Source organism: Chiloscyllium plagiosum, unplaced genomic scaffold, assembly GCF_037043375.1.
Source record: "Chiloscyllium plagiosum isolate Xiang-an unplaced genomic scaffold, Cpla_swu_hap1 HiC_scaffold_2, whole genome shotgun sequence".
Lineage (NCBI taxonomy): Eukaryota > Metazoa > Chordata > Chondrichthyes > Orectolobiformes > Hemiscylliidae > Chiloscyllium > Chiloscyllium plagiosum.
The window spans coordinates 69781462-69796404 of NW_028270140.1; the positions used below are offsets into that span (position 1 = coordinate 69781462).

Consider the following 14943-nt stretch of genomic DNA (forward strand, 5'->3'; position numbering starts at 1 on the left):
AGGAGTTTTACTTTGTCTTTTACTTCTCTTCATCTCGAAGGCATTTTATACCCATATGATTTATTAATTTACAATTATGTTAAATCCATTATTACTTTGTTATTTAGTAACAATACAAACATTCTCTGCCTCCATGCACAGATTAACCTTAGGGTCCCTTAATAGCCCTTATTTTCTGTCTTCATCGTCTTGAGCTTTACTATATTCTTAAGATCATTTGTGATCTATCCTAGCCACTAAGATTGTAAGATAAAATCTGATGTTTTTCCTTCTATGTTTTTAACTGCTATGCTTGTTATCTTAGCATGGATATATTAAAAGGGTGATTGGTATATTTTTAACTTCCCCTTATCGGGGGTATGTTATATAGGAGTTTCACTGTGCAGTTGGCTTGCTGTCATGCTTGTTGCTTGCAAATAATTGAAATGTTTACGTGTGTGGTCAAGAGGACAGCATTCTATTTTTGGTCTGGATTCTGTGATATGGGCTCCCAATAGATACTTCTCGCTTTTACCTTCAAGTTTTACAGTTTTTTATATTAGATTTAGAACTCTGGTAAGCAGACATGCTGCTAAATGTATTAGCTAACTCTAGGAACAATGAAATGGAAGGACTGTAGGCTGTTCAGTTTACCAGTCTGTTCTACCAATTATTTTTTATTCAGAATATTTTTTTCTGAATATTTTGAGCTCTCTCATTTTAAATGAGCACCAAACTTTGGAAAAGCTGAAGAAGATCTAACATAGTGTGTCTGTAAAAACTTGATTTTTTTAGTAATTTGCTTAGCAATTTCATTGTGTCCCCAAGTGCTTCACAACTGATTTGTAGTGTAGGGAAATACAGCACCAAGCAAAAGAGAAATAAACATTTTTTTTTCAGAAACAAAAACAGTTATTGGTGGAAAAGCCTAGCAGGTCTGGCAACTTTTATGGAGAGAAATCCGTTAACGATTCTGGTCCAGTGCCCTCCTTCAGAATCAACACATTGTCTACTTTCTCTCCACAGATACTGTCAGACCTGCTGAGTTTTTCCAATAATTTTTGATTTTTTTTTGTTCAGAGATGAGTATTGGCCACTACATTCAGAGAATGTTCTGCTTCCTTTACAGATAGTTTCATGAGATGTTTTACTGATGGAATCCTTTTTAATATCCCATCTGAAAGATGACATCTTCCACATTTAAGCATTTCCTCAGTCCAGCAGTGAAGTGTCTAGTTTATGGTTTTTTTAAAAATTGGTATTGAACTTGAACCCACAATCTTTTGATTCACAAGTGACTGCTGATACTGAAACAAGGCTGACGGTTTATTGTGGCATACACATCAGAAAAAAAGGCACATTTCTAAGATACTTGGTTAACCGTAAAGGGCTTTGGGATGATCTCCTGAGGTCCTGAATGGTGGCATACAAATATATGCCCGCCTGTGCTGCTGTTTTGATTCCAGTATCTTAGTTCTTTTTTTTTGCAGTAATTCATTATATGAAATATTTTGAGGTATGACTGTGTATAAATAGAAACTTTGGTGACAATGGCAAATCAACTAGTGAAATATACTGTTGGATAAGTGTTATTTTTGGCACAATTAAATGTTATTTGTGTAAATTTATGGATGTAAGATTTGTTTTGAACAGTTGTCATGGTATAACTGCTATATCCCACTTTGAACTTTGATATGTTCTTATTATGGTGCAAAGTCCAGATGATGCAAGATTTCAGGATTGAGGCCCCTTTTTTGGAACACTAACCATGTAACCTGTCCCTGACTGAGATGAGTAAATAAATTATAAAATCCAGTATGTGAATCTCTATGCTTAATATGCAGACTTATTAAAAGTACATGGTTTTATGTAAAACACATGAACCTTTGTACCAAATATGAGACCGAGTCTTAAGTTTCTTGATACCATCACCTTCAGGTTTCCCTCCAAGCCGTTCACCATCCTGACTTGGAAATATATTGCGGTTATTTAAATGTCACTGGGTCAAAATCCTGGAATTCCTTCCCTAAGGGTGTTATGGTTCAACTGACAGCATGTGGGCTACTCAAAAAGTTAGGTTTCACCTGTAACGTCAGTGAGTTTTCTCAAGTGACTTATTTGACCAAAAGAAATTACTCCAACAGAATGTATTTCTTAATTTTCCCAATGTCCAAACAGGCATTTTAACAGTCCTGAAATTGGCATCGGCCAACACCATACAGGGTAAAAACTAGGCTGGGCACTTTACCACCTTCTAGAGTGTTGAATTCAACACCTTCAAATTGTGAACCAACTCCCAAATCTTCCCATTCTTTTAGCGTTACTTGTTACGTTCTCTGTCACCATGTCCTTTCTGCCCTCCTCCCATCCTAGTGGGTCTGTCTTCTCTTTCAAGTCTGACAGTTGGATGCACCATTGTTCTGCCATTTTCACATTCCAATCACTTAATCTGCACAATCTGCATCCTTTCTCCACCAGTAGTCTACACCTACCACGTCCCCAACTCCCTTCTCCCCCCCCCCCCCCCCCCCCCCCGCAACTATAGTATAAATGCTGTCCTCTCCACACTTCACTTCAGCTCTGAAGAGTCATTTAGACTTGAAAGGTTTGCTTGCTCTCTCTCTGAACCATTGTGATCTCAAGTAGTTGTTTTTTTTCCCCCCCAGTAAAATCTAGGCCTGTTTTGTGGTTCAATGACTTTATGCAGCAAGTAGTTGAGTCATCAGATAAGAAAGATCTCACTTGTGATGCTTGATCCAGTGGCTCCTGTCCATGGTCTAGATGCTACAGAAAGATATATGTGCGTAAAACCAGCATCGGTGACTAAGACAAACTGACGTTGCTGATGAAATTCTACTCCGCACTGATTCAGACTGGAAACTCTTTCATGTAACATGCAATTAAAGTAATTTTAAAATTTCAAGAATAATATTCAGTTTTAGAACAAAAATAAATAAAATGTTGATATACACACTGGGTTGTAAAGCATCTGTGAAGAAGAAAAAAATGAATGTGTTCATCTTTGTCACTCCTAGAGATGGAGATCTAAACAGGCATTTTAGTGAAATTATGGAAAGAATGTGACGCTTAAGAGAGCAAACTTCCACATTTACCATATGCCCCATAATACTTCTGAGTTAATTAGTACTTTTGAAAACTAATGCTATGGATGTTAGAAACCTGAAACAAAAACATGCTGAAAAAATCTCAGATTCAGCAACATCTCAGATAAGAAACAGTTAATGTTTCATAAGATAGAGGGCTTGATGACATGCTGCAATGATAACCTCTCTCGCAATGTCGGCCAAACGAGAGAACTGATAATTGAGTTCACAAAGAAAGGAGGAGATTGTGCCCTCATCTACATTAGCGGAGCGGGGATTGAGAGTGTCAAGAGCATAAAGTTCCTCAGAGTGATGATAACGACAACCTGTCATGGATTTCCCATGTAGATGTGACACTCAAGAAGGCACAACAACATCTCCTCTTCCTCTAGCTGCTCGGGAAAGTTGGCATGTCCGTAAGAACACTCTCCAACTTTCACAGAAGCACCGTAGAAAGCATTCCGTCCAAGTGCATAATGGCCAGGTATGGCAACTTATCTGTCTAGGACGATCAGAAACTACAGAAGGTTGTGTGCACAGCCCAGATCATCACAGAAGCCAACCTCCCATCAATGGAGCAGAAAGTAAGGACTGCGGATGCTAGAGATCAGACTTGAGAGCATGGTGCTGGAAAAGCACAGCAGGTCACACAGCATCCGAGGAGCAGGAGAATTGATGTTTCAGACATGGGCCCTTCATCTTGATGCTGCCTGACCTGCTGTGCTTTTCTAGCACCACACACTCCACTCCCATCTACGAACTTCATTTATACCTCTTTTTTTGTCAGGGAAAGGCTGCCAACATCATCAAAGACCTATCCCATTCCAGTATGTGCCCCCTCAACCTCTTCTGTCAGAAGTTACAGAAGCTTGAATACATGGACCAGCAGATTCATGAACGGCTTATTCCCTGCTGTTGTTAGACTGCTGAATGAGCTGTCTAACTTCAAATACATAATGCTGATCTTGTTAACGTTGATATTGTCTTGCATCCTGTGAAGTACAACCTGTTTGCTTCATTCTGTCCAAGTTTTTTAACCTAAGATCCATATGTCCTTGCTGACTGTGGTCTGCCTGTACTGCTCGCAAACAAAGCTTATCATTGTACTTGGATACATATGATAGATCAAATGAAATCAAGTTAGTGATCTTTCATCAGAACTGATTAATGACTGGGACAGGGGCCGCTGTTGTGCTGCTGAAGGAGAGATGAGAACTAGTCAACACTTTAAATTAATGGATCTCCCATTTAAGATGGTCAGGATTTTTTGAGGTTTGAGCATCTTTGGACCACTCCTTCCAAGAGAGTTGCATGCTTTTAAGCTAGTGATAGCTCAATTCTTGACTAATGAGGCATTCAGCCCAGCTGGTCCATGCTGTTGTTTATGCTCCCCTCTCGTTTTTCCATTTTTTTTCTCATTGATATCTTCAATTATTGTTTATTTCATCCTTTTCTCAAATGATTACCTATGTTCCCTTTAAGTATGTGCAGAAGTATAGGCAAACAAAAACATAATGGGGAAACAAAGAAGTAGTGAATAGCAGATCTGAAATGCAAAAAGGAAAACAGCACTCTTGTAATTTAAAGTTCTCCTGGATGTGGACAATGCTGGTAAACTATCATTGTTCAACCCAACTATCCTTGAGTGGCAGCTTTCTAGCAATTGTTTTTACAACTGTGACTCGTTTGTCTGCAGAGTGCACTACTTGTTAACCAGGTAGTGCCATTAGCTGGACTGAGCATACAAGCAGAATCCTTAATCCAAAGGAAGTATGTTATCCCTGAAATTCAACTGACTGACCTCTGCTTTGAAGTTGCTTCCCAATCTACTCAGCATTTCCATCTTATATTATTTTTACTCTTCTTTTTTTTTGTGTGTGTATTCAGGATATTAGTGAACCAGTTGGATTTTTTAACAATACTGCATTTTTTTTCTCTGGAGTGAAATCACAAGTCAGACATCAAATTGAACCTCACATCTTGTCATAGTGGAATTTGAACTTGTCTCCTGGATTGTCAGTCTGATACACTGTTGTAGCCTGGATCTGCAAGTGTTGTTAATACTGACCCAAAATCTTCATTCCCATTTTTATTTCTGTTGAATTTCTGCAGTTTGCCTTTCATCAAATTTATGTTCAAAATGTTCATTTGTATAGTTTGAGCTTACTGACCAGTCTCATTCCTAGACAACCTCTTGAGGTTGATCTTGAAATGTTTGAAACAGCCTAGAATTGACCAGATGGGATATTGCACTTGGTTTAAGATAGTACCAGGTCACTATTTATTGACTTGTCCATACTTTGGACAAATTGAAATGATATATGGTGGATTTAAATTTGGAAACTGGTGTGTTTTTATGGAAATGCAAATGATATTATTGTAGGATTCAATGTATAAGAAGAAATGTAAAGAACAAGCTGAAAGCAGTAGATATGTATTTTGTAGTCATAGAGATGTACAGCACGGGAACAGATTCTTCGGTCCAACTTGTCCATACCGACCAGATATATCTCAACCCAATCTCGTGCCACCTGCCAGCACCCGGCCCATATTCCTCCAAACCCTTCCTATTCATATACCCATCTAGTTGCCTTTTAAATGTTGCAATTGTACCAGCCTCCACCACTTCCTCTGGCAGCTCATTCCATACACGTACCACCCTCTGCATAAAAATGTTGCCCCTTTAGGTCTCTTTTGTATCTTTCCCCTCTCACCCTAAACCTATGTCCTCTAGTTCTGGACTCCCCACCCCAGGGAAAAGACCTTGTCTATTTATCCTAGCCATGCTCCTCATGATTTTTATAAATCTCTAGAAGGTCACCCCTCAGCCTCTTACGCTCCAGGGAAAACAGCCCTAGCCTATTCAGCCTCTCTCTATAGTTCAAATCCTCCAACCCTGGCAACATCCTTTAATCACTGGTATATTTCTTTGTTGTGAATCATTAAACTATTCTCTTAAACATCTGCCATTGTTTGCCAACTGTCCTATTTGCTGAACTTCTTTCCCAGTCCACTCCATTCAGGTTTGCCCTCATATCTTTTTAATTACTCAACATACATTTAGCACAGGTATCTTCTAAACAAATTTCTAACTTTCATACTGCATGCTGAATTTCACCGTGTTACGGTCACTATTTCCAAAGGCAGCCTTTACTTTGAGATAATTTATGATACCTGCCTTGTTACACATTACCAGATGCAAAAAAACATTGATCCACGACATATTATTTGAGAACATGTCCTGTATCTGTAACTGGCATATATATCCTCATTTTAAAACCACCTCCCTTTTCTATTTTAAAGTTTTCTCTGCGGCCCTCGTTATTCAATTTGCCAGATTACAGTTTTGGTGAAGCCCATTCCACTGATGCAGCACCCTTCAACCTCAGTACTGATGTAAGTCTCCCATGAACAAATCCATTCCTCCTCTAAGCGCATATGAGTTTACGTACCTTATGCCAGTTTGCCTGTGACTCAAGTCGTACTAGCTTTTATTTATAGATATTTGTCTCACTTGCAAATAGAAAGTGTAGTTAAAAAGGACAGAATGCAGATTTAGAACAGCAGCATGGGAGTAGTTAGATATTTCTTTCAAAGAGCCAACACAGGCAAGATGGACTGACCAAGTTCCTTCAGTGTTGTAAAATTTTTGATTAAGGCAACCTGACCTCTGACTTGCCTTTGATTACTGGTAGTTAACAGAGCAGTGGGGTAGGAGTGATCGCTAATCATTTGCTTCAGATTTACCCCCATCACCAAAGGGCAACACCAGGCATCTGTTCAACACTTCGTGAAATTGTGGTTTTCTTACTCATTCATGGGCTAGAAAGAAGGAGAGGTCGTGCCTGACAAACCTGTTGGAGTTCTTTGAAGAGGTGACAAGTAGGTTAGACCGGGGAAACCCAGTGGATGTGGTCTACCTAGACTTCCAAAAGGCCTTTGATAAAGTGCCACACGGGAGGCTGCTGAGCAAGGTGAGGGCCCATGGTGTTCGAGGTGAGCTACTGGTATGGATTGAGGATTGGCTGTCTGACAGAAGGCAGAGAGTTGGGATAAAAGGTTCTTTTTCGGAATGGCAGCCGGTGACAAGCGGTGTCCCGCAGGGTTCAGTGTTGGGGCCTCAGCTGTTCACATTATATATTAATGATCTGGATGAAGGGACTGGGGGAATTCTAGCGAAGTTTGCCGATGATACAAAGTTAGGTGGACAGGCAGGTAGTACTGAGGAAGTGGGGAGGCTGCAGAAGGATCTAGACAGTTTGGAGGAGTGGTCCAGGAAATGGTTGATGGAATTCAATGTGAGCAAATGCGAGGTCTTGCACTTTGGAAAAAAGAATAGAAGCGTGGGTTACTTTCTAAACGGTGAGAAAATTCGTAAAGCCAAAGTACAGAGGGATCTGGGAGTGCTAGTTGAGGATTCTCTAAAGGTAAACATGCAGGTTGAGTCCGTGATTAAGAAAGCGAATGCAATGTTGTCAATTATCTCAAGAGGGTTGGAATATAAAAGCACTGTTGAGCTACTGAGACTTTATAAAGCTCTGGTTCGGCCCCATTTGGAGTACTGTGTCCAGTTTTGGTCCCCACACCTCAGGAAGGACATACTGGCACTGGAGCGTGTCCAGCAGAGATTCACACGGATGATCCCTGAAATGGTAGGCCTAACATACAAGGAACGGCTGTGGATCCTAGGATTGTATTCATTGGAGTTTAGAAGATTAAGGGGAGATCTAATAGAAACTTACAAGATAATACATGGCTTGGAGAGGGTGGACGCTAGGAAATTGTTTCCGTTAGGTGAGGAGACTAGGACCCGTGGACACAGCCTTAGAGTTAGAGGGGGTAAATTCAGAACATAAATGCGGAGACATTTCTTCAGCCAGAGTGGTGGGCCTGTGGAATTCATTGCCACAGAGTGCAGTGGAGGCTGGGACGCTAAATGTCTTCAAGGCAGAAATTGATAAATTCTTGATGTCACAAGGAATTAAGGGCTACAGGGAGAATGCGGGTAAGTGGAGTAGAAATGCCCATCAGCCATGGTTGAAGGCGAAGTGGACTTGATGGGCTGAATGGCCTTCCTTCCGCTCCTATGTCTTATGGTCTAGAAAAAATGCAAATAGGAGCAGGAGTAGGCAACTCAGTCCTTTCAAGCTGGTTCTCCATTCAATGTGATCACAGCTGATCATCCAACTCAGTACTCTGTTTCTGCCTTCACCCCATACCTTTGATTCCTTTAGCCCTAAGAAATATGTCCTGTCCCACCATCAGGACAGAACCGTAGACAGCTAGCTAATATTGAATCAATATCTGTCTATATTGAATGCAAATTGAAGAAAGTACTGAGGTGGTCTTTACAACCTGGAAAAGATGGATTTAAGACGACTCTGTCTTCTGTGTGTTAACCAGTTCTCAACCCACACTAACACATCACCTCTACCTCTACCATCGGGATGTGGGCATCACTGGCTTAGCCATCCCTAGACCTGGAGAGGGCATCGTGAGCTGTCGTCTTGAATCTCTGCAGTCCATATGGTTTAGGAAAACCCTCAGTGTTGCTTGGAGTTCCAGGACTTTGACCTAGCAACAGTGAAGGAATGGTGATATATTTCCAAGGCTGGGAGGGGAATTTGCCCATGTTTGTGTCTCTACTATTCTTGTCTTTCTAGATGGTCAATCTCACAGGAGGAACCTTGGTGAGTTGCTGCAGTCCATCATGTAGATAGTATAGACTGCTGCCACTATTTGAAGGTGGTTGGGAAATGATTGCTTAAGATGTTAGAGGTAGTCAAGGGGGCTGTTTCTCCTGAACACTGCTCAGCTTCTTTTGTGTTGTATAACTCATCCAGGCAAGTGAAAAGTATTCCATCGCACTCCTTGTTTGTCGATAGTAGGATCGAGGAGTCATGGTATGAGTTCCTTGCCACAATATTCCTCGGCCCTGACCTGTTCTTATAGCCACTGTATTTATATGGCAAGTCCAGTTGAGTTTCTGGTCACTGATAACTCCAGTGTTGATAGCATGATGGTACTAGTAGATGTACATTGTGAACCCAATAACAAGTTGGAAGGAGCACGTTGACAAAGTACTACATCACTGTGCAAGGGCAGAAGGGCAGCCTGATAAAAGATCAACTACTTTCTAGCAGATTAGAAAATCAAACAAGCCATGCATAACAAGAAGGATTTGTGTTCAGAATGATTTTGGTCACAGTAATGGGTAAGAATGCAGAAGATTGTATTTTCATTTGTGTTCCATTGACCCGAGAGCTGTTTTATATTTGTAGAACTGGGTGGGCATTGTAGTTTTATTTGGACTACAGTGAGGGAGGTTTTGATTACTGAGCTGTTTTATGCTGCAATAGATGTGGAATAGTCCAGGCTGCTTGACTGATGTGAACATTTTTTTTTAAGATTACTTAGTGTGGAAACAGGCCCTTTGCCCTAACAAGTCCACACCGACTCGCTGAAGCGTAACCCACCCAGACCCATTCTCCTACATTTACCCCTTCACCTGACACTACGGGCAATTTAGCATGGCCAATTCACCTAACCTCCACATTTTTGGATTGTGGGAGGAAACCCGAGCACCCGGAGGAAACCCACGCAGACACGGAAAGAATGTGCAAACTCCACACAGAGTGTTGCCTGAGGCGGGAATTGAACCTGGGTCTCTGGCGCTGCGAGGCAGCAGTGCTAACCACTGCCACATGTTGCCCATTAATCAATATTTCACCTGTGCACGGTCTACAAACAGTATCTTCCTTATTTTCAGATTTAAAATATTTACTTTGTTTGCATTGCAATGCATAGCTATTCCAATATTCAAGGGTGATTAGACTTTATAGTGTATGTCCTCCCAGCTTTTTATTTGTATTCTGTTTGTGGTAGTGTAAAAGCTTACTAATGTTAATGGCAGTTTTTAGAAAACAATGTCAGTCATCTTTATACTGTACATCATAAGAATGGCTCCTCTTTACCAGAGATTCAGATATTGGCCTTGTCTAATTGGATATTTAATTTACTCATTTCCATTTGTCTTGTTAATTGTATGATATGAAGGAAAGAAAATTGCATTTGCATTAATATTATGTGAAGAACTTTAATCTATTACTTCAAATTGCTTCATCATTGTCATTACTGATTTTCTGCTTAATGCTAATTCCAAATACATTTTAAGTTGTGTTTGGTTTCATTGGGTGCTTTTTAATAGTTAGTGACATAATTCATAAGGTTCATGTGTAAGCACCATGAGCGTGTATCATTCTTTTAAATTATCCTATTTCATTTTTGATGCAAAATAGCAACATCAGACTAGTTTGTGCTAATTTCAAGCCTCTTGTGAGTGTATAATATTCATACTGTGCCCACCCCCAATACAGCACTGAGCTTATAAAGTTTATTTAGCAATTGTCTTTGCTAATCTGTAGCATGCTATATCTCTGTAGTATCCCTTGATAAATAAACTTCAAATCCTAGGTCATGGTGCCAGTAAAAAAGTATATTCTGCAAAAATTAAGATAATATTGATTCTTTGTATCCAGATCCCAGTGAAGGTGATTGCTTTTCTTTCGATTTTGTTTCTTCATTAATTTTAAGTACCAGTTTGTTACAACTATTGTTAAAATGATTGATTCTGTAATTGCACTGACCAGTCCATGTTACATAATAAAAACATACATGATTCTAGTATTATGTTATTTCTTTATTATTCAGTTCACAATTTATTACAAGACTCCAGTTTCATGTTTCTAGCATGACTGTAGCAAGTAGTGCTTTACTGAAAATTCTTGTACTTCCACCAAATATTAAAGCACAATTCTGAACATCACGCACATGAAGCTAGTATAATAACAACATGGACACGAAAATATACTGTACTCCGTTCATCTTACCATCCCAAATCATTTTATTATCACGGTTGGATCGTCCATAATCAGGTCTTAATCATACTTTTTCTCTATAAACGTTGACTCGACCATATTTTTCAGACACTTAAAACAGGACTAAGTGGCCTTCCTTTAACTAGACAAAGTTCTCCTGTTGAACAATACTGAAAGGATTTCCTTGTTATGTGCTCACCTTCCAATAAAAACATGCAATATCACAATATCGATGGTACTTCATGTTCTCATTCCTAGTTAATATCACTGGGCAGTGGTAGGGAGTCACATCTCCATCCTGGCCTCAATGCTGTGGCTGAGATCCACTGCACTTCCAATTTGAGGGAGTGTTTCCTTTCCATTTTTATTAGATGTGTCTGTGCCATGTACCAGGCAGCAACTGAATTGACGTTTTGGGTCTTTTGTAAGTGTAACTCAGAAACAGGCCTGGTTTTCAACATCGCATCTGCAAGTTTGACATGAGAAACTAGCTTTCAGCCTTCGGTTTGAAAACAAGATTAAGATGGGCGGCACGGTGACACAGTGGTTAGCAGTGCTGCCTCACAGCGCCAGAGACCCGGGTTCAATTCCCGCCTCAGGCGACTGACTGTGTGGAGTTTGCACGTTCTCCCCGTGTCTGCATGGGTTTCCTCCGGGTGCTCCGGTTTCTCCCACAGTCCAAAGATGTGCAGGTTCGGTGAATTGGCCATGCTAAATTGCCCGTAGTGTTAGGTAAGGGGTAAATGTAGGGGTATGGGTGGGTTACACTTCGGCGGGTCGGTGTGGACTTGTTGGGCCGAAGGGCCTGTTTCCACACTGTAATGTAATCTAATCTAATCTAATCAGGTGGTTTGTATACTAGCACCAAATTCTCAACTTTAGTGTTTGCCTGGGTAGCAGTTAAAAATCTCGCCCCCTGCAATCTCCCTGTATCCAAGAATGTACTAGGTGTTTTCTAGTCAGCCTGTTCAGAGATGCTGTTATATACCTGCTGGAGCCCAGGCCCCCTGATGAAGAGATAGGGAATTCCCACTGCACCAGAAGTCACATTGATCTTAATTCTCTACTTTGTGAGAAGTAGCTCTGGACTAGTTTGTCTCCCTTCCTTGCTGCCAAGTTTGTCATTTATTGACCAGATTTTACTTGAGCACAAACTGTAAACAGCAGAAATACGCTAATTATTCAATATGTTAAAATACGAACATCGGTCAACATTCTTCATTCCTTTCCTGAAGTGTTCTGAATTTCTGCATCTTGCTGGATAAAATGTTCCCTTTCCCAGTGTTTGTTCTTGTGCTTCTATAATACTACAGATATTGTTTGCACCAAAAACTGCTTACAATGAACCTAGATCCACTGACCATAAATATAGCTTGTGATAAGTATTCTATTTTTAATGTTCTAACAAAGAACTAACTTTCTTCCCCTAATAAGTATAACCTATTGAAACAATCCATTCCAGGTAACAGCTGTTATTAATGCATGCTATTATCCTTAGTAACAATGTTCTGTGAATTTGTAAGGATACAATGTGTCTTATTTTGAAGGCAAAGTCGCAGCAAACTGACCCATTTTCTGCTGAAATTCAATATTGCCATGCTAGATTGTTTGGTGTCCAGGGATGTGCAGTCTAGGTGAATTAGCCCTGGGAAATGCAGGGTCACAAGGATGGGGGTTGAGGTTTCTGAGCAGGTTTCTTTTTTTTTTTGGAGAGTCAGTATGAACTCAATGGACTGAATGGCCTCACACTGTAGGGATTATGTGATTCTATTTCCTCGTACTTACAGATGGCTTTTTTTTTGTCCTGTTGTTCTGACGTGCGTACAAATTGACTTGCTAACTGACTCAAGAATGGAATCAGTTTACATCCCACGGACTGCCTGTACTTGTCTATTAGTGTCTGAAACAACAGCCAGATGTTAAAGATTATTACTTGCAAAGTAATTACTGTCTCTTTTCTTTTTAAAAAAAAAGTTCAAGCAAGATATATCGAAACGATTCAAAGCACAGCCAGAACAACTTGTGCTGATATTTGCTGGAAAAATCCTTAAAGATGTCGACACACTTGCGCAGCATGGAATACAAGATGGACTTACAGTTCATTTAGTTATCAAAACTCAAAACAGGTAAATACCCATTTGCACTGTGAAATTCATATCAAACACCGTGAAAGGGAATTGGCTGGTCAAAGTACAATCCAGGATATCTGAAGACCTGTTTAAGTTAACTAGTATGAACCATTGCAACTGAGAATGCTGCTGAGTATATATGAAGTTGCTTCAGTGTTTGCATCTACTTTTGAGTAGAAGATATAATAGCTGGCGGAAAACCTTTTTATTTGATTCAAAAATACCTGGAGTATCTCGGCCAAGTCACTTCACTGAAATGACAATTTTCCCACTGTGCTTCTGCTGGCTCTAAAGAGACCCAGTTGGCCGTATTGCCCTGTTTCTGTTCTGTAGCTCTGCAAGATTTTCGCTTCAAATGTTTGTCTAATATTTATTTTATAAGTTACTGAATCTGCTTTAACCATCTCCTCTGGTAGGGCATTTGCAGGTCCTAGCAACTTCTGCTTGTATATACAAAATGAAGTTTTTCTTATGTCATCACTTTTTTTTTTGGCAAATATTTAAGTCACTTCCCCCCAGTTAATAATGCTGCTTCTGCTAGAAACTGATGGTATATCTCCTCTAAGTATTTGCAGTGACTCAGCCTTTCCAATTCTCTATGGTAAAGAATTACTAACATTCACTACTCCAAGATAAGGAATTCCTTCATAATCTCTGTTTTAAATGACTATCTGTTTATTCTGTGACTAAATCCTCGTTCAAGCTCTGTCCATTATTGGAAACATCATTTTAACATGACAATGTTAAAAATCTCAATATTGTCTGTTTTAGTAAAATCACCTTCTAAATTGCAAAGGCCTAATCTGGTTGTTTTAAATTATCACCTTTTTATCCCAGTAATCAGTCTACTAAATAATCTGTTAATTGCACTGTATATCAGTTGTGACGAGATGTGTCTTTAAGAGGGTTTTGTTCTGTCCTGTTTCTCTTGAAGAGGCATGTTGTAAACCTGGACTAAGGTATCTGCTCTATGGAAAGCAGAGTGAATAACTTCTGTGTTTTAAAAAATATAGATAAAAGCATGAGTGGGTGGAGTTTTGTTTTCAGTTGTTGAAGCTGGGGTTTTGCAGTTGAGGCTGCTCAATGTAGTTTTCTCTCTGCTGCAAAAAGCTTGAGTTCAATCTTTGCTGCTAGACTCATTGTTTATGGACTGGAGATAGCACATGACCGACTGTGTTTTGCTAAATTTACCTTTGCCAAGGGTGTGTTTATGGTATGCTGCTATATTTGAACAGTTGATGATGACTGGTAGTTTTTAAGTATTATATTGTTTTAAATATTTTGATATGGTTAAAGTTGTGCTTTTTTCCTTTGTATTTTAACCATAGTAAGAATAGAGTGTGTTTTGCTTAAAGCCAAGTAGTTTGACCAATCAAATCATATCTGGAATGCTGTGTCTTATACTTGCTTTTAAGTAATATTACGGTCCAGGCTATATCCTTTTGAGGGGGTTGAATCTGGTCCATAACACAGTACATCCTTTCTTAGGGGGATCAGAACTGTACACAGTGCTCCACGTGTAGACTCAGCAACATGCTGTACAGTTAATAAGATTTATTTGTAAACTCCTAGCAATAAGAGGTCAAACTTCTATTTGTTGTACTTGCAATAGTAATTTTTCTTATGCTTCATATACAAGAGCACCAAGATCCCTGTGCACTTTTTGGAGTCTGTTTAATTAATAGTATGTTCCATCTGCCACAATTTTGCTCATTCACTCAACTTCTAGATGTCCTGTTGCAAATCCCTGATATCCTCATGACAGCATGCCTTTCCATCTATTTTTGTATCAAGTTTGGATACATCGCATACTTGCCCCTCCTCCAAGTCATTAATATAGATGGCAAATAAATG

The 14943-nt window shown here is 39.7% G+C and overlaps 1 protein-coding gene across 2 annotated transcripts in view; it reads left to right on the plus strand.

Moving 5' to 3' along the window:
• Window positions 1-14943, plus strand: part of LOC122561274 (ubiquilin-1-like) — a 54556-nt gene that overhangs the window by 14579 nt on the left and 25034 nt on the right. For both annotated transcript variants that reach the window (XM_043712914.2, XM_043712915.2), the window contains exon 2: window positions 12935-13086. In XM_043712914.2, the coding sequence (XP_043568849.1) occupies window positions 12935-13086 (152 nt within the window). The remainder of the gene's footprint in view (window positions 1-12934; window positions 13087-14943) is intronic.